The sequence below is a fragment of the Oculina patagonica genome, chromosome 9, assembly GCF_052425735.1.
Source record: "Oculina patagonica isolate OP01 chromosome 9, crgOcupat, whole genome shotgun sequence".
Classification (NCBI taxonomy): domain Eukaryota; kingdom Metazoa; phylum Cnidaria; class Anthozoa; order Scleractinia; family Oculinidae; genus Oculina; species Oculina patagonica.
Window position 1 is genome coordinate 29,685,221 of NC_135766.1, and position 19,875 is coordinate 29,705,095.

General features: G+C 38.9%; 3 protein-coding genes across 3 annotated transcripts in view; 2 read left to right on the plus strand and 1 right to left on the minus strand.

Moving 5' to 3' along the window:
- The window catches only part of LOC144664682 (furin-like), a 142,888-nt gene that overhangs the window by 86,594 nt on the left and 36,419 nt on the right, over positions 1 to 19,875 (minus strand). The gene's annotated exons all lie outside the window — the stretch shown is intronic.
- Positions 10,666 to 14,836, plus strand: LOC144666686 (uncharacterized). The gene is made up of 11 exons (XM_078528073.1): positions 10,666 to 10,741; positions 10,980 to 11,102; positions 11,344 to 11,466; positions 11,692 to 11,814; positions 12,038 to 12,160; positions 12,372 to 12,494; positions 12,737 to 12,859; positions 13,628 to 13,750; positions 14,133 to 14,255; positions 14,336 to 14,458; positions 14,691 to 14,836. The coding sequence occupies exons 1-11, from the start codon at positions 10,666 to 10,668 to the stop codon at positions 14,834 to 14,836; spliced, it is 1,329 nt and encodes a 442-aa protein (XP_078384199.1).
- On the plus strand, positions 14,704 to 18,680 carry LOC144664777 (uncharacterized). Its single transcript, XM_078525985.1, has 4 exons — positions 14,704 to 14,813; positions 15,052 to 15,174; positions 16,201 to 16,719; positions 18,276 to 18,680. The coding sequence occupies exons 2-4, from the start codon at positions 15,099 to 15,101 to the stop codon at positions 18,614 to 18,616; spliced, it is 936 nt and encodes a 311-aa protein (XP_078382111.1). The 5' UTR covers positions 14,704 to 14,813; positions 15,052 to 15,098; the 3' UTR covers positions 18,617 to 18,680.

Below are 19,875 nucleotides of genomic sequence, written 5' to 3' on the forward strand. Positions count from 1 at the left end.
GTTCATTTCAGATATTACGAAGAAATAAGATATTTGGAGTTCGATAATTGAATTATGAAAATTATTGGCAAAGTTTTCTTTTTTTGTTTTTGCACACTGTGTTTATTTTGATAAGATAACTGCTTTAAGCTTTCCGTTACGTTTGATCATGAGCTCTCACGTAATTTTTTTTGTGTTAATCTTCTGATTAACAGTCCTATGGTTTTAGGGCCTATTATTAAGGGCCTCGAGAAATAAAAATGTATCAAACAAACAGCTGAACTAAAAATAACTTGTAGAGCATAGATCATCATCAGACATAAAATCACTGACTAGCTTTTAATCGAACATGCTAAAAATTAACTCAAAACGTTGCTTACTTTCCCGTTCAGTTCGCTTTTTAATCAGACTTAGCATAAATGATGTCGACAATATAAACGTTGCTTTCTGTGAAAGAAGTAACTGCCAACTACTGACGTCACAATAAAAATTTGAGCCCTCGGTGTTTCAAAACACCACACATTTTTACTTAATGGGTTAGGGTTAGGGTTGAGTTGTTGGGTTGGGGTTAGATTCAGGCTTAGGATTGCAGTTTGGGCCTGGGTTAGTCTCGTGACCAGCACTCCTTCCACGCTGCAGCTGGGTCACCTTAGTTTAAGTAATTATAGCCGTGTTATTTCATTGAGCCCTAATAAAGTTTCCAGCCAAGCTATAATTTTAAACGATTTACTTCCCTTGCTTCAATTTTGTGCTTTGGTCTAATGATAAAGGTTTTGAGGGGTAGTGCTATCCACCCTCCCCTTCAACTTCTTGCACTGTGCTCCAGCTGACACAAAGTTTTGCATGAGGTCTAGTATTGATGAGCCTTGCATGTTTGAAGCGTCTCAGAATTTGAAAGATGAATTGACTGACAAAAAATATTTTTTGCTAATCTGTGATTCTTCTGTGTTTTATTCTTTAGTACTATTGTGTATTTAATACGGTAAAACGGCTTATATTAAACTCGGATGTGGATCTCAGTCCAGTGTCTTTATGAACGAACAATAAAAACTGCTTAAAAGTCGCAAAATGCTGCTATCAATTTGTTCCGGGCCCGCCGTGTGCGTATGTGCCGATATTAAGAATAAGACAGTGGCTGGTTCAAAGATTCTTTCTTTCGAGGAAGTGCGGGTTAGAGTGTTTTATCCGGTTTTCTTAAGCATTAGGTTTTAAACAAAACGTCTGTTTTTGCTATTAAACAGAAATCAATATCTCTATTTGGTGCACAAAACGACGTATCTGTGGTCGATGGGGTGTCCGGGGTGGCGAATTGACCGCCAAGAAATTAAAAAAAACGAGAGATCCCCGGGAGTGTGGTAACAGGTAGAAATGAGCCATGCATTGCCGACCGCATTACCAGAATATCAACCGCAGTTTTGAGAACTTGGGCTCTCTCTTCTTGCGCCTGGGTTCAACCCCTATAAACGGCGCGCGGAAGAAAGGATTCAGGGACGGGACTACAGTTTACATGATCGGAAAACCCCAAAACCTTCGATGGACTTTAATATAGTTTCAGTTTCCGGAATTAAAAAAAATCACTTTGAGTTATATCGCGAGGAAGGTGATTCAGGCGTCCCCAGAAAAATACAGCTAGATTCTTTTTAATTTGAAATGCGATCTTTTTGACTGAAGACACCCCTTAACGCATACGGTAACCTTAGGTATAATCAAGATAATATTATTTCACTGCAAGTTTTTGAACGACAGTTACGTCGGCATAGTAATAATGGTTATAACAAAGTAATAAAAGTAATAACACACACAAAGGCTATGAAGATCACAAACGACATGGATTCCAGTCTCTCTCAGAAGAGCTTTTTTTGTAAACGCTGAGCTTTGCGTGTTTCGCCTTAACCCTGATGCACTTAAATAGGCCAATTTCGCGCTTCTTGAAGAAGTTCCAAGCTAAACTTGTATCAGCGAAACCGGACGTAAACAGCTTTTTTTCCTTTTCATAGTTTTTCATTATTATTATTTATTTTATTGTCATTGGGTCATTTAGACAACCCAAAATGCATTCATCATTTTAAATGAAAGTCGTAGCTTTTTAGCTTTCTGTACGTGTTCCAATATTCAAAGTCCCCCGCCCCCTCCTCAGCTGCAGGTGGTGCAGTTAACTGATATTTTAGAAAGTGTCGTTCTTTCTAACCTCGTTGGGTTATTTTGGATAACCTAACATGCATTCGTCATTTTGAAGGAAGTCTTTAGCTGTCTTTAAGCTTTCCGTACGTGCTCCAATGTTCGAAATTCCCTCCCTTCCTCAGCTGCAGGTCGTGCTATCCTTTAACTGCGTTTTAAAAAACTCCTTTCAAACCTAATTGGATTTTTTGTACAACCTATCATGCACTCATCATTTTGAAGGAAGTCGTAGCTGTATTTTAGCTTTCCGTACGTGCTCCAATATTCAAAGTCCATCGCCCCTGAAGCTCCAGGTGGTGTCATCTTAAAAATGTCGTTAGACAACCTTATATGCATCATCATTTTGAAGGAAGACATAGCTGTTTTTTAGCTTTCTGTACGTGTTCCAATATTCAAAGTCCCTCACCCACACAGCTGCAGGTTGTGCTAACTGTTAACTGATATTTTAGAAAATTTCCTTTTCAAACCTTTTTGGGCTGTTTTGGACAACCTATCAAGCATTCATCATTTTGAAGGAAGTCTTTAGCTGTCTTTTATCTTTCCGTACGTGCTTCGATGTTCTAAAGTCTCACCTACCAAGTGCAGATGTTTCTATCTGTTAATGTTAGAAAAAAATTTTCTTTCAAGCCTCATTGGGTTACTTTAGACAACCTATCATGCATTCATCATTTTGAAGAAAGTCATAGCCATCTTTTTTAGCTTTCCGTACGTGCTCCAAAATGCAAAAGTCCCTCCCCTCTTTAGCGTGCTCGTCTCCGAGTCGAACGGCCCGGGTTCGAGGCCTGGCCGGGGCGCTGCGTTGTGTTCTTGGGCAAGACACTTTACTCTCACAGTGCCTCTCTCCATCCAGGTGTATAAATGGGTACCGGCAAATTTACTGCTGGGGGATAACCCTGCGATGGACTAGCATCCCATCCAGGGGGGAGTAGCAATACGCCTAGTCGCTTAATGCTACGGAAACCGGGATAAGCTCCGGCCTGTATGGGCCACTACGCTCGAAGCAGACTTAAGTGCTAACTTTTAACTGATATTTTAAAAAATTTACCTTTTCAAACCTTATTGCGTTATTTTGGACAACCTAGCATGTACTCATCATTTTTAATGAAAGTCGTAGCAGTCTTTTAGCTTTCTGTACGTGTTCCAATATTCAAAGTCCCTCACCCCCACAGCTGCAGGTAGTGCTAACTGTTAACTGATATTTTAAAAAAAATTCCTTTTTAACCCTATCCAGACCGGGGGGGCGGAAAGTGCCCGCGCTGACTTTGGACGCTTCTAACTTTTTTAAGATTCAACCAAACGCTTCCAAACTTTGCGACTTTATCTAATATTTATCTGGTAAAAAAATTAAGTATGATAGGTTGTTGTATCAGGTATTTGACATCACCATGGTAACGGCATTTTGACAGGCATGTTTTCCCAATTTTGTAATTTTCATGTTTCTATTAATGAAAAATAACTCAAATGAATTTATTTTCACCCTTTTACGATTTTTTAGCACATTTTTATTGAACTTGAGTACTTTGCAGTAATTTTGGACGGTTTTCTTACGTTTTGGAAAAGTTTTGAAATCCAAGATGGCGGCCATTTTGACATTATGATGTAATTGTCACGTGATGTGACGTCATCCTCCCACGTGACGTATAGCAAAAGATAGATTTTTGGACATACTATATATCCTCTAAGTTTCATTATGATTGCTTATGTATTCTGGAAGTTACGGAGGGGGGCGGGCCTTTCCCCCCCCCCCCCCCCCCCGGTCTGAAAAGATCCAAAAAAGCCCAGTCTGAATAGGTTTAAACCTCATTGGGTTATTTTGGACAACCTATTATGCATTCGCCATTTTAAAAGAAGTCTTTAGCTGTCTTTTAGCTTTCCGTACGTGCTCCAATGTTCTAAAGTCCCGCCCTCCTCAGGTGCAGGTGTAGTGCTATATAACTCATCATTTTTAAGGAAGTCGTAGCTGGCTTCCAGCTTTCCGTACGTGCTTCAATAATTTAAAGTCCATGCAGGTGTAGTGCTATCGGTTAACTGATATTTTAGAAAATTTCCTTTTCAAACCTCATTGGGTTACTTTGGACAACCTAGCATGCAGTCATCATTTTCAAGGAAGTAGCTATCCTCTAGCTTTACGTATGTAATCCAATATGTTAAAGTCCCACCCACCTGGGCTGCAAGAGTGCAGGTGGGTGGCACCGTTAGCTCCCTTTGCAAGAAAGCGTCTTCATTATTCTCTTCCCTGTATGTTTTTTTCTCACAAGTCTCTGGTAGCCGCCTGGTTTACTTTGCAAACTTGCTGAAGTAAGTTAAGTTTTGCTTCGTATTTCTGTTTTCAGTCAATTACAAACAAAGTTTTGAGGTGTTGTATTTATTAGCTATAATTTGTTTTCAGTTTACCTCATATCCCACCAGAAGAAGAAGAAAAAAAAGAAACCAGAAGGACGTTCAAATTTCAAACTCTTTCCTGCTTCTTCCAACGTGAGAGGTACTTCAGCTTATCCAATACGTTCAATACTGATGATAAAACTATTTGTCGGGTGCCTAAATTCTATTCTCTGGGATAAAATGCATAATCTCGCTAAATTAACTGTTTCCTCGAGATCAGCGTTTATCGTTTGCGTATTTAGCGGACTTTCATGAGATATCTTGGCTTATTAGTTGGTATTAACGTTTAAAATGATTATTTTCTGATCTGTACTGGGTGTTTGAAACAAAATGCTTTCTGGCTTCAGTTTCCGTATTTTTACCTCATTTCCCCTCATGTTTACTTTTGCTTTTATATAAATAGGGTTTAAATTGTATTTTTTTAAAACATACAAGCAGTTAAAGTTAAGCTTTCCCCCAGACAATTTTGAGGCATTTGAGCGCGCGTACCTTAAATTAAGGTGGAATTATATCGTTGCGTAATTTTACGTACATTAACAGGCGTAAATTTATCTGGCTTAACGTGCGCAAAACATTCAACTTTTTTCGCAGACGGCGACACTTTTGGCAGCACATCAGTTACCTTATTATAGAAATGAACGGTCCATAAAATTAATTCGAATTTGAAAACTTCGCGTTAATTTATGTCGGCGTTAATTTCCGCGTCATGATAGCGTAAATTTCCACGGCCTTAATTCCCATTAATATTACCCAAAATCCTGGATCCTGTCCAGACTTTCTATCTGTCTCTCCCATCTCTCTTCTGCAAATTGTTTTCCGATCTATTACAACAACAAAATTCTACGGGTATATTGTTTACGATATTTCCTGTGCGTGCCTGCTTTCAGAAAGGCAGTTCGACATTTGACACATCATCTTCTTATGATTTCAGCCAAAAAGTTTTAATGTTGAAATAAAATTTGTTCTTGTTGTCGCCACAAATTGCGCTTCCTTGTGTCAATCGCGTCAATCGCAAATTGTGTCAATTTCCTTCATTTTAAAAATTTACCTCCTCTTTCGCGTTTATTTACTATATTCAGGAGTAAGATTCCCCCCAATTCGCGTTAATTTAAGTCGCGTTAATTTCAAATACCCTAATTAACAGGAGCGTTAATTTCCTATAATAAGGTATTCAACATTTCGTGCGACAATTAAGGGTGTGTTTATCTTTCGCTCGAAGATGTTGTGACAGAGGATTTATTTGTCTAATATATTTTAAAAGGGCTGTATAACGGCTGAGTTTCGTCAATATTATTTCGTTTTGCCAAATATTTGCTATGAAACTTATAATTTTTGTTCATTATTGTTTGCTGTGTTATTGAAACATTCCTCCAGCTCCTTTTAATATGTACAAAACTTCATGCATTTTCCTGGTGACAAACAATGTTTTTCTTTGGTTTTTAAAACCATAGCGTGTGCCAGACCTGTCATTCAACTTGGCATAACCTTCAAAACCAGATCTCCAACCATCCAATTGGGAATCAAATTAAAGTTCTGTTTTATATACTTCCTATTATGACGGTCTGTAGATTTTGGCGGACGTCTGCTCGATTGCGAAAAGTAACATACACAGATAAAACCTAGTTAAATTTTAAGGGTTATGTATGTTTGTTCGTTTTAAAACTTCCGTTAGATTTCTCCTTCTGTTGTAATTCACATTCTAGGGTTTCTTTGTCTCGATGAACATGATATGATATGAAGTTTTGCTCTCTTTATTAGAAAAGCAAATAGAGAAGCAAAAATTTGAAGATGCGACCCACAAAACGTCTTAATTTCCTGTTTTTATGTTAATATAAAGTACTGTTTACATAAGTAATTTGCAGTTTTATGCCAAGAAACGTCTGTCATATAGGCTATTGTAGTGCTCCGTAGCTATCGGTTTGCACGCGCATAAGTTATTCAGAATCCAAAGCATTTTGTATGAAAACCTGTTGTTTTTTCATCAGCAATTGTAGATGCGAGTCATTGATGCTGTCATCATTTTATTTCTGATCATTTCTCACTTGCAGGCCTTTCATAATTAGTCGTAAATTAAATAAAGAGTTCAGTCTGTCATTCGTTATTCTGTTTTGATAAACAGGTGTAAACGTCATACATCACTGATCACTGGTGAATTGCAACTCACGCCCCGACTACATTTCTGTTTCAAACAAGCGCCTTCAAAGGGCCATTCACTGAAAATGAGCGATTCTGCTCTGCTGACGAGGCTTCGTGGAATGAAACGCTGTCGGTCTTTTTCAGCTCTGGCTTTGCTTTTGGTATTTGTCCTTTGGGGAGGCTGGCTTCACTGCTTCACGGTTGCTGACTTCCATGGTGAGTTAACTGTCTGTACTAGGTAAATGAAAGTTTTTGTACGCAAAATATTGCGAAAATGACCAAAAACCGTTTTTTTTTTTCAATTGAGATGTAGCAGGATTAAAAAAAGGATGGGAGAGGGCGAGTCAATCCGCGGCATCGTTAAGTTTACTATTAAGGCCCTGCTGGTTAGGGGCTGTTTTTTTCAATACTGTATACATTACTTTCAAAAAGTTTCGGGCGTGAAAATTTCGGACGTTAAATTTTCGGACGCTTTTTATTTTATTAATTATTTTCGGACAAAATTCGGACAAAAAATTCGTACAATGCTGAAACAAAGCTAAAGTAAATTTACGCCTACAAAACACGAATTTTACTAAGACAGCATCTGTGAAAATAATAGTTTTACTCAGTGCTTTCTCAAGGTTTAACAGATACCTTGACTAGATAATAGCAAAAATTCCATCAATCCGTTACCTATCTCAAGCAGCGTCTCAACTAGAGTTTCCTACATCAGTTTTGTTTTGGAGGCGGTCGTACCAACAGACAAGCCAGTGGACGCGAACCGGCATTTATCTGCATTTTGTTTCTTTCATAAAAACAACAAAGAAATTCCTTTTCAGCGATAAAAGAACAAATAAAGCCTAACCTGTACCTTGTCCTTGAATGCATGTGGTCGTGTCCCCAAGAAAGTAGGTACTCAAAAGTTTAATTATATACTGTAAAAAACTCGGACGCTTAAAAATTTCGGATGGCTTTATTTTCGGACACTTCTGATGTCCGAATTTTTTTTGCAAGTTATATATGCCCCCTGCCGAAAATTGAAAGAAATTTGAATAATTGTCTTCATCAAATCTCGATGTATTCCCACAGATTGCAAAAAGAAAGCATGAAATTTAAAAAATATATATATAAACTGGTTTGAATAGTGCGAACGTAATTAACGGTAAACGGTAATCTCTCATATTTGCAGGTCTTGGCTGCCGCAGTCTTAGGTTTCCAAGACCAGTGGATGGCTTTGCCTTACAAGGCCACGTGATTCAAAACATCTCTTTAAAGTTGGACCCTGATGATGTACGTTATGAATGTAGAGCTCTGTGCGGCGAGGAAAGTACATGTGTGTCTATCAACATCGGCCCGCCAGGAAACGACGGCGTCAGTCTATGCCAGCTAAGCAACTCTGACCACATTCGACACCCTGACGACCTCAAGCCTCAAGAAGGATTTCTTTATTGGGCCACTACGGTTAGAATTACCATCGATAGTATCTTTGAGATTTAGTTTTTAATTTAAAGAGCTAAAGGGACACTGTCACGGAGATTTTAATGCTTTTCGGTAAAAAGTACTAAAATTTGCGAATAGGTCTTCTCAAGATGGAGATATAAAGTAAATTGTTGTTGTAATTTTTAGCTGTTTTCCATTCCACAAGGACAAAACTTGAAAAAAATCAGCCTGACTTTTTCAAGATGATATCTAAAGTTCCTGATGGCATCACAATAACATCACTGAGTTTATCACTTCAGTACACTTGCACGGTGATTTTTAACAAAACTGGATGACCACCATTCGTAGTTTCCATATGTCCTTAGGCTCTTAAGTTTTTGATGTGAAACTCGTGACAGTGACCCTTCAAGTAGATGAATATACTGAAAAGACATTCTTTGTTCTTATCAGAACCCTTGCAATAGTGACCCATGCCTTAATCATGCCACATGTCTGAACGGATTTACAGACAAGAGATACGTTTGCCTTTGTCAACCTGGTTATACAGGAGAACACTGCGAAACGGATGAGGCTAACCCAAATGTATTTTGTTGCTATGCTAAGTTAAGGCCCGGTAATACGGGCAACATTTTTGCTCAACTTGTCTCGCAACATTGTTGCATTGCAAGTTGAACGAGTTGTTGCCCGTATTACTATCGCACGCACAACTTGACTCTCAACAAATTTCGGAGTTGCATGTTGCACAAAGAAGAACCGAGTTCTACTTTTTGCAACAATTTTTTTCAATTTTCTGTGAATGTTTTTTCCTTGTGCTCGTGCTTCTGCCCACTGCAACCAGCCTTTACAAATTGTACTTCCTTACATTTCTTTAGAAAAAGACGCGTGTACTATGAAGGGTCACAAATGTGATGTCAATGCCCTATGCATCAGAGACGAGGAAACGCATAAATGCGTTTGCAAAGATGGATTTCACGGCAATGGGGTAACCTGCACGGGTACGTATAAAACACTTTAAGCCATTAATTTTTCTTTATTTTGATTTTGTCTTGTTTCTTCTACTTTCTGGGTTTCGTGTTTTGAGCCGTAGTGTCTTGTTTGACTTGTGGCTAGTTTTCTGTAGCGTGCCACGTTTCTTGTTGTTGTCTTTTGTCCCGGAGGGGGAGCATTCCCTTTAAATGGCTTAACGGGGACGTGCGGCCCGGTAGGGTATGGTTTTTAGGCTTTTTTTGAACGGGGTATATATTTCACCCCTTTTTGTCTTAAACAGGGTATCTTTCAGGGTTTTAGAGGTCGGGCCGCACATCCCTACTCGATATTATGTCAAGAAACCCCCACCCCTCCGGGGGGTGTCTTGACTCAAAATCTGTCTTCCGTCCATGTGTCATCCGTCATGTGCCTCGTCTCGTGTCTCGAATCTTGTGTCTTGCCTCCCTTTTTATCTCGTGTCTCATGTTTTCTAGTTTCTTGACTGGTGTCTCTTTTCATTCTACCTTCTCGTACATCTTAAGGTTTTTGTGTTGGTTTTGATGTTACATTTTCAAATGAATCTTGAGTTCACTCAAATACAATCTATTTTTTCTTTACTTAAGATATAGACGAATGTACCACTAACACCTACAGCTGTCATGTGAAAGCTTGGTGCAGTAATACCGAAGGGTCCTACAAATGTACATGCAAAGACGGATATGGTGAAAAAGGAGGCCTCTGCATCGGTAACTATTAAACAATTTTTGTTGACAGATTTGATGAACTAATATATTAATGTTACTGCGAATGTCACAATTACACTGGCAGTGGTGTTCATTTTGATACCAGCCCAAAATGGTCAAATGCTTCAAGTTATCCCTCCTTATTCCCAGATCAAGAGAAAGAGAGAGCACGGAAGCGCGAGAAATAACTTCGGCCAGGGAGACTAGATGACTAGAGAAAGCGAATGAAAAAGATATTTTTTTTTAAAATGACACGCTCTTTTTTCTTCGATAAGACATATCCTTTAAAAGGTTCTATGATGACTCTCCCTAAAGCCAACATCTTAAATAAATTGAATTTAATTTCTCTTAATTATTTTGTGACGATTGAATCAAGCCAATTATGACAACAACAAGGGTATATATGCATAGTCGCCAGATATCGGCAAATAAAACGTCTCACCCTGAATTCATCATGTTTGCTTAGATATAGACGAGTGTGCATTGAAGAAGAACAACTGTAGCACCCATGCCATCTGCAACAACACAGAGGGATCTTTCAACTGCACTTGCAAGGATGGATATGATGGAGACGGGATCAGCTGCGCTGGTAACTATAACATGCGTGTATCATTTTTAAATGCCAGACTTATTTTGTTGGATTAGACATGTATTTTAATAGCTATCATGATGATTAATTCTGACGCCACTATCTGAAATTAATTTAACAAGGACTTTTCTCTTTAACTTTCAAGTTTTAATCAAGCCAGTAATGATAATGACATATATCGGCAAAAAAGGGTACTGACATGGAAATTATTACCTTTACTTAGATATAGACGAGTGTGCATTGAAAAAGGACAACTGCAGCACCCATGCAATGTGCAACAACACGGAGGGATCTTTCAACTGTACTTGTAAGCCTGGATATGTTGGAGACGGGGTCAGCTGCGCTGGTAACAATAGAATGCGTGTATAACTTCTAAATGCCAAGCTTATTATTTTCGATTAGACATATCTTCTAACAGCTTTCATGATGTCTGATTCTGGAGCCATTAACTAAAAAAGTCTTTTCTCTTCAACTTTACAAGTTTGATTCACGCCAGTTATGACAACAACAACGTTACCTATGCATAGGTAGCCAGGTATCAAAAAATAAAATGTATTGACACGGAATTCATCATCTTTGCTTAGATATAGATGAATGTGCATTGAAGAAAGACAACTGCAGCACCCATGCAATGTGTAACAACACAGAGGGATCTTTCAACTGCACTTGCAACGCTGGATATGATGGAGATGGGATCAGCTGCGCTGGTAAATACAGCATACATGTATAATTCTCTAATGGCATGTTTATTTTGTTCGATTAGACATATCTTCCGACAGCTACATGTATCATCCTGATTAATATAGGAGCCATTTACATAAACACAACTGTTATCTTTACTTTTCCAAGTTTGAATCAAGCTTACAACAACAACAACGCCAGCTATAAATAGTAGCCAGATATCGGCACATAAAACGTACTCACACGGAACTCATCATATTTGCCTAGATATAGATGAATGTGCATTGAAGAAGGACAACTGCAGCACCCATGCAGCATGCAACAACACAAAGGGATCTTTCAACTGCACTTGTAAGCCTGGATATGTTGGTGACGGGATCAGCTGCACTGGTAAATATAGCATACATGTGTGATTTTTAAATGGCATGCTCCTATTTCTTCTTTTAGACACATCTTCTAACAGCTATCGTGATGATTTATTCGGAGCCACTATCTGAAATTAATTTAACAAGGGCTTTTCTCTTCAACCTTTCAAGTTTGAATCAAGCCAGTAATGATAATGACATATATCGGCAAAAAAATGGTACTGACATGGAAATTATCACCTTTGCTTAGATATAGACGAGTGTAAATTGAAGAAGGACAACTGCAGCACCCATGGCATCTGCAACAACACAGAGGGATCTTTCAACTGCACTTGCAAGGATGGATATGTTGGGGACGGGATCAGCTGCGCTGGTAAATATAACATGGGTGTATGATTTTTAAATGCCAGGCTTATTTTGTTCGATTAGACATGTCTTCTAACAGCTATTATGAAGATTAATTCTGGAGCAACTGTCTGAAATTACTTTAACCAGGGCTTTAATCTTCAACTTTTCAAGTTTGAATCAAGCCAGTAATGATCATGTCATATCGGCAAAAAACGTACTGACATTGAGAATTCATCATCTTTGTTTAGATATAGACGAGTGTGCATTAAAGAAGGACAACTGCAGCGCCCATGCAGCCTGCAACAACACGGAGGGATCTTTCAACTGTACCTGTAAGCCTGGATATGTTGGAGACGGGATCAGCTGCGCTGGTAACTATAACATTTAGACAAATCTTCTTGCAGCTATCATGATAACTGATACTGGAGCCACTATCCGACATAAATTTAACAAGGACTTTTCTCTTTAACATTTCAAGTCTGAATCAAGCCAGTTATGATAACGACAACGGTAGTTCTGTATAGTAGCCAGTCATCGGAAAATAAAACGTATTGACATTGAGAATTCATCATATTTTCTTAGATATAGATGAATGTGCATTGAAGAAAGACAACTGCAGCACCCATGCAATGTGCAACAACACAGAGGGATCTTTCAACTGCACTTGCAAGGAAGGATATGTTGGAGACGGGGTCAGCTGCGCCGGTAAATATAGCATACATGTATGATTTTTAAATGGCATGCCCCTATTTCTTCTTTTAGACACAGCTTCTAACAGCTATTATAAAGTTTGATACTGGAGCCACTAACTAAAAAAATGACTTTTCTCTTTAACTTTTCAAGTTTGAAACAAGCCTGTAATGACAACGACAACGCCATCTATATATAGTAGCCAGATAATGGCAAGTAAAACGTACTGACATTGAGAATTCATCATCTTTGCTTAGATATAGACGAGTGTGCATTGAAAACCGACAAATGCAGCACACATGCAGCCTGCAACAACACAGAGGGATCGTTCAACTGCACTTGTAAGCCTGGATATGTTGGAGACGGGATCAGCTGCGCTGGTAACTATTACATGCGTGTATATATTTAAATGGCACGCTTATTTGTTTGATTAGACATAATTAATCTTCTTACAGCATCATGATGATTGATACTGGAGATACTATCTTAAATTTATTTAACAAGGTCTTTTATCTTTAACTTTTCAAGTTTGAATCAAGCCAGTAACAATTATGACAACAATAGCTATGTAGTAAATAATAAAGATGGTAAATTTTAAGCTCGGTAATAAATAATGAAGATGAAGTATTCAACATGACACGAGCATGGGACAAAGAAACATTCTGAGTCCCCGACGGGAATCGAACCCATGGCCTCCCAGATACCGGTTGGGCGCTCTAACCAACTGAGCTACGTGAGACTCGTTGTGAGCTGGGCCATTTTACTAGGTTGATAAGTGACACGCGTGTCTTTGTCCCATGCTCGTGTCATGTTGAATACTTCATCTTCATTATTTATTACCGAGCTTAAAATTTACCGTCTTTATTATTTACTACAAACTTGATGAATTCGACATTGCTGATCCTAGCAGTATGCAGTACGCGTGTCACTTATCAACTTAGTAAAATGGCCCAGCTCACAACGAGTCTCACGTAGCTCAGTTGGTTTGAGCGCCCAACCGGTATCTGGGAGGCCATGGGTTCGATTTCCGTCGGGGACTCAGAATTTTTCTTTGTCCCATGCTCGTGTCATGTTGAATACTTCATCTTCAATAGCTATGTATATAAGCAAAAATAGGTACTGACACGGAACTCCTCATCTTTGCTTAGATATAGACGAGTGTGCGTTGAAGAAGGACAACTGCAGCACCCATGCAGCTTGCAACAACACAGAGGGATCGTTCAACTGCACTTGTAAGCCTGGATATGCTGGAGACGGGGTCAGCTGTGCTGGTAAATGTAACATACGTGTATGATTTTTAAATGGCACGCTTCAATTTCTTCTTTTAGACGCATCTTCTAAAAGCTATCACGATGTTTGATACTGGAGCCACAAACTAAACAAGGACTTTTCTCAACAACTTTACAAGTTTGAGTCAAGCCAGCGTACGTGTTTAATTTTTAAATGGCATGCTTATTTCGTTCGATTAAATATATCCACTGATAGCGACATGAATCATGATGATTAACACGGGAGCCATTTACTCAAAAATGACTTTTCTCCTTACCTTTTCAAGTTTGAATCAAGCTGACAACATCAACGCAAACCATAAATAAAAGCCAGATATCTGCAAATGAAACGTACTGACATTGAGAATTCATAACTTTTGCTTAGATAAAGACGAGTGTGCATTGAAAACCGACAACTGCAGCACCCATGCAATGTGCAGCAACACAGAGGGATCGTTCAACTGCACTTGCAAGGATGGATATGTTGGAGACGGGATCAGCTGCGCTGGTAACTATACAACTATATATTATAGTCAGATATCTGCAAATAAAACGTACTGACATTAAGAATGCACCTTCTTTGCTTAGATATAGACGAGTGCGTTTTGAAGACAGACAACTGTAGCACCCATGGCATCTGCAATAACACAGAGGGATCTTTCAACTGCACTTGCAAGGATGGATATGTTGGAGACGGGATCAGCTGCGCTGGTAAATATAACATGCGCTTCTCATTTTTAAATGCCACGCTTATTTTGTTCTATAAGACATGTCTTCTAACAGCTATCACGATGTTTGATTCTGGAGCCACGAACTAAAAAAGGACTTTTCTCTTTAACTTTACAAATTTGAAACAAGCCAGTAAAGACCATAACAACGCCAGATAGTAGCTAGATATCGGGAAATAAAACCTACTAACACGGAATTCGTCACCTTTGCTTAGATATAGACGAGTGTGCGCTTAAGAAGAACAACTGTAGCACCCATGCCATCTGCAACAACACGGAAGGATCTTTCAACTGCACTTGTAAGCCTGGATATGTTGGAGACGGGATCAGCTGCGCTGGTAAATATAGCATACGTGTATAGTTTTTAAATGGAACATTAATTTGTTTGATTAGACATAATTAGTCTTCTTACAGCATCATGATGATTGATACTGGAGCTACTACCTGAAATTAATTTAACAAGGTCTTTTATCTTTAATTTTTCAAGTTCGAATCAAGCCAGTAATAATAGCTATGCATGGTAGTCAGATATAGGCAAAAATGGGTACTGACATGGGACTCCTCATCTTTGCTTAGATATTGACGAGTGTGCATTGAAGATAGACAACTGCAGCACCCATGCAATGTGCAACAACACAGAGGGATCGTTCAACTGCACTTGCAAGAATGGATTTTATGGAAATGGAAACAATTGCACTGGTAAATATAACTCATTTTTGAAATATTATATCATGTACTTTATTTTTTATATGAATGACGATGAAATATATAGATAACGTGAATGAAATGCTGTGTACTCGCATATTTGTACTCGCACAAATGCGAATATAAAACCAACTCATCTGCAATTTATTATCTTTCCTTATTAGATATCGACGAGTGTGCCATCAGAGCTCATAACTGTAGTTTAAATGCTACCTGCAAAAATACCAAAGGATCATTCATCTGTACTTGTAAGCCTGGATTTGGCGGCGACGGGATCAGCTGCGCTGGTAACTAAAACATACGTTCATGATTTTTGAATGTCACGCTCTAGCTTCTTTGACGGGACACATTTTCTTACAGCTACCATGATTACTAAGCATAGAATCGCCATCTTAAAATTTAAGACAAGATTCTCTTGAAAGCCACCATGCAAGCATTGAGTATGATGTCTTGTTTCGTTGCCCTTGTGAATATTGACCCAATTTTATACCTCCTTTCCTCTTTTGAAACATGTATTTATTGTTTGCTTAAGTGTTACGATTTACATCCCCCTCCCCTTCCAGCATTCGTTCCTCTATTTGTCCTGCTCACCGTGCGGACATTTCTAGAGAGGATAGGATAGGTGTAAGGGAGTCAATACGCCAGCATTCTCACGTGACATGAAATTCTCTTTTCTGTAAAGCCTGACACTTTTGCTTCTACCATGCAACTGTAACCAACTTGTTTGTTTGCGCGGTGTTAATAACAATTCGTGTTAGAAACTTCAATAAGAAAGGAAAGCATCTTAAGAGTTTTTTCCTTTTAAATCAAATATATAAAAATAACTTGACTTTGTTTAACGAGGGTTCCACATTGCAGTCTTGCGACTGAAAAACGTAACCTGTGGCCCTCGAATACCCAATTGAATTGGAATTTAAATTAAATGGATTAACCGAATTTCCGTTAATCCTTCAACATCTAAACAAGAAATCAAGGCATGCAGTTCAAAGCTTGCAATTAATTGTTTTCTTTATTACTTAGCGTTCAAGGCTGTGTTTACAAATCTGGGTGCGAGTGGAAGATATGGCCCAACATCACTTGGTAGTCACTACACAGGTCAGGATCATGACGATCACGTAACACTGTCCAGTGGTGTTCAACAGTGGACTGTGCCGTACACTGCTGACTATCAAGTAGAAGCAGTAGGAGCAGCAGGGGGGTACGATATAGAAACGAAAAGTGCTCAGTACCGAGGAAGAGGAGCAAGAATGATAGGGACCTTCAGTTTATCGAAAGGCGAAATCATCCAAATACTTGTAGGCCAAGAAGGAGGAATCAACGTAGTCTCATATAGTTCTGGTGGCGGTGGAGGTACATTTGTAGTAAGAGGAAACAACACGCCTTTGATAATAGCTGGCGGCGGAGGTGGCATAGAACGAGCACAGTCAAGACATGCAGGATGTGATGCCAGTACGAACACAACAGGGAATCCTGGGTACAAGTCATGGTCAGGAGGGAGCAATGGACATGGCGCACAGACTGCTGATGATGGTGATTCAGGTAACAATATATTATGTGATCACTTAAAAATCAGTCATTACAGCAGACATAATTTGGCCTATTACAAACAATAATTATTATCATGATGTGAAATGTACTCATTACTCAATTACGTGCATTTGCTTTTGTCCAGACTGAGGTATCCAGAAGTATAGCAATGAACAGCTGTTTGACCGACTTCATCCATGTATCCACTATGCCAAAGCTGAAGACACCTATGTAGAACAAAACAACTGTACACTGCTAGGCTTGTGGATGTATACTAATTCTTAAGATGACCGTGGCCAGAACGCCACATTTCAAAGCAAAGGATACCTTTAGCTGGCTACCTAACAGAAAATTCAATTCTCGCATTTGATTCAATTACGTTTGATACAACTGAAATGTGATCAACACTTGTAATGGATTTAATAATAATAATAATAATAATAATAATAATAATAAAAAAAATAATAATAATAATCGATATTTTAACAGGGTGGTGTAAAATAAAATAAATTTAAAATAAAAGAGAGTATGTATAAAATATATATCTATCTATAAAAACTACTTAAAAAAAATACCGCTTAAATGCTTAAAAAAATTTAAAAAGTTTAAAAGAAGTACTAGTGTTCTCATAAAAATTACGAATTAAAAATGTTCTAAAAATAACCTAAGAAGAAAAAGCAGAGATAGCTTGGAAACGTTCCTTTGGCTGCATAGTCTTAATGTTCGTCGGAAGACAATTAAAAATGTATGCACCATGATAATAAAAAGACTTTTTAGCGACATCTAAATGAATGTTTGGAAGTATAATGTCAGTAAAAGACGATCTAGTGCATCTCTGATTAAAAACATGTTGCTTGTCGCTCTGGCTACGTAACAGGAAATAGTCTTTAAAATATGAGGGAATGTCTCCGACCAAGCAATTGTTAACTAACAGTGCACAGTGCTTTTCCATAGTTTTTGTAAGAGGCGGCCAACGTAGGTTCTCGAGTATTGTTTCCGTGGCTATGTCAGGTTTAAAACCGTATACTATTTTCGCAGCTCGTCGTTGTAGGCGTTCAAGAGACTTTCTGTTAGTGCTGCCCAAAGGGCAAAAGCACGTATCACAACAGCTTATTATCGGTAGCACTGTGGACAAATAGATCTTATTTGCTGCTTCCGTGGTTAAACAACCTCTAAGTCGTGACAGGAGGCCAAGTCTGCTGGCAACCTTCAAAGAACAACCAAACTTACGTACGAATCCAAAGGCGGATCTAAGCGTCTGGCCCGTGTTTGTCCTGTGTTTTGTTCAAATTTTCTCGCCAAGGCCCGAGAGGGCAAACATTGTTCATCCCATTCCCCGCCCCCCCCCCCCCCCACTTATTTCTTTCTGATCACTTTCAATTGTCTTGAAAAAAGCTTTTAATAAAATCGTTAATTGAATATCCAATCGTGAATCAAAGACGACATTTTGAGATTGTGTGAAACGTGTTAATAAGATAATAACAGAATAGCGCTAAAACAAAGCTTTCAAGTATAATGCCCCTTAAATTTAAATATAGGAATAAATCAAATTTTCACTTTAATTTTAGGTGGTGGCGGTGGCGGTTTTTACACTAATGGAAGAAGTGGAAAGAATTTTAGGGGCACCATGGGATTCGGTGGAGAAGGCGGTAAGGCCTTTCTTCGGGGAGGAGTGGGTGGAAGAACCCCTGCTAACAAAGCTGTTGGAGGATTTGGTGGTGGTGGTGCTGCTTATGGAGGGAGTGGAGGTGCTGGAGGCGGGGGAGGATACTCTGGTGGAAGCAGTGGGGACGATGAAGCTGACTCCTGTGGAGGAGGGGGAGCTTCCTACAACAGTGGAACGAACCAGCAAAATGACTGCTGTTACAACACAGCAGGCCATGGTAATGTGATCATCACATCACTGTAAAAAAAATGAAACCAGGTGCCGAAACAAATGAGTTACAATAGAAACTGTTGCAACAAAAAATAAGTTGTCATCATTTTAAAATTCAAATGTAACAGATAGTGTGAAGCTAATTATATGCTACATTAAGTGCGAAATGTATAAAATAACAAAAAGATTGCCAAGTGTTCATTTCGTAACCTCGCCTCCCTGACAACCATTACTTAGGTCGTCACGCAATGTTTCTAAGAAAAGCAATGCGTGACATTGTTTTACAAAGCCAGATCAGAGGTAGCCCAGTCTCTGAACTTTCGCTTCCGCGCGCCCTTGGGTTTATCTCAGGCGCGAGAAGCGAGAGCCCAGGATAACATGCATGCGCCTGCTCAGAACAAACTAATCAGAAGCGACAAAGGAGTGTGCCGTTACTTGCTTGGGACGCGCGCTAGGGTTAAAATTGCTCACTCAAATGACATATTCGACTACGTGACTTAATTGCAAAAAATGTGCTAAATTGCATCACAAGCCAATTGAGTGGACACCAGGAATAGCTGACAGATAGCGATAAGTGATTCTGGCATTTGACTTTAAGCAGATACTTCCGGTGTTCTTGCTTTAGTACACAGTCACGCTAATGAAAGCGGCATATGTGCGCGCATTTTTTAAAAAGAGTTGCCAATATGGTTTTTCCCCGTTTTTTTTGGAGGGGGACGGCGGATTTCTTGGGCATGACGCATGACTCTACTAAATCTATTTTCGCGCCTTGGTTCAACTCTTATAAAGGGCGCGCTGACACACTCACGAGAATCTTCAGTATTGAAGGAAGTGAGTTACGTGGAAGAAGATCATGAAGAGGGAGTTCAGGGACTGGACTAGGTCAGAGGCTAAAATGTATATAACTTAGTTGTAAATAGGTTTAGAGACGTCCGCCAGTTTATAAAGCGGTATGTTCCGGTAAGAATACTATAATATATAGATTTAGGCTAGCCTAAAAGCGGAGCTCCACATTTATTTAATTTTAACTGGAGCTTACAATGTTTTCATTCTATTGAATAAGCGGCCAAAGTACTAATGTTTACAGTGGTTTATGGGTGCAAGACAAATTTAAATCGCTCACGTCCCGGTTAAACTGAATGTCTGCGGTACGACAAAAAAAATAATCTTAAAGCAGGGCAAATGTCATTACTCATAGCACGACAAATTACTTTAGGGTACTTTAAATTATCTGCTTTCTAACATTAGAAAATAGTTTCGCGATCCTGTTATAGTTTCGCAGCAGTTTAGTA

Bases quoted from the DNA above. Each gene is read 5' to 3' on its own strand.
- LOC144666686 (XM_078528073.1), top strand. From the start codon at position 10,666: ATGTGCAACAACACGGAGGGATCTTTCAACTGTACTTGTAAGCCTGGA. The intron at 10,742-10,979 runs GTAACAATAGAA...ATCTTTGCTTAG, and splicing joins AGACGGGGTCAGCTGCGCTG to ATATAGATGAATGTGCATTG. The intron at 13,751-14,132 runs GTAAATGTAACA...ACTTTTGCTTAG, and splicing joins AGACGGGGTCAGCTGTGCTG to ATAAAGACGAGTGTGCATTG.
- LOC144664777 (XM_078525985.1), top strand. From the start codon at position 15,099: ATGTGCAACAACACAGAGGGATCGTTCAACTGCACTTGCAAGAATGGA. The intron at 15,175-16,200 runs GTAAATATAACT...TTTATTACTTAG, and splicing joins AAATGGAAACAATTGCACTG to CGTTCAAGGCTGTGTTTACA. The intron at 16,720-18,275 runs GTAACAATATAT...CTTTAATTTTAG, and splicing joins TGCTGATGATGGTGATTCAG to GTGGTGGCGGTGGCGGTTTT.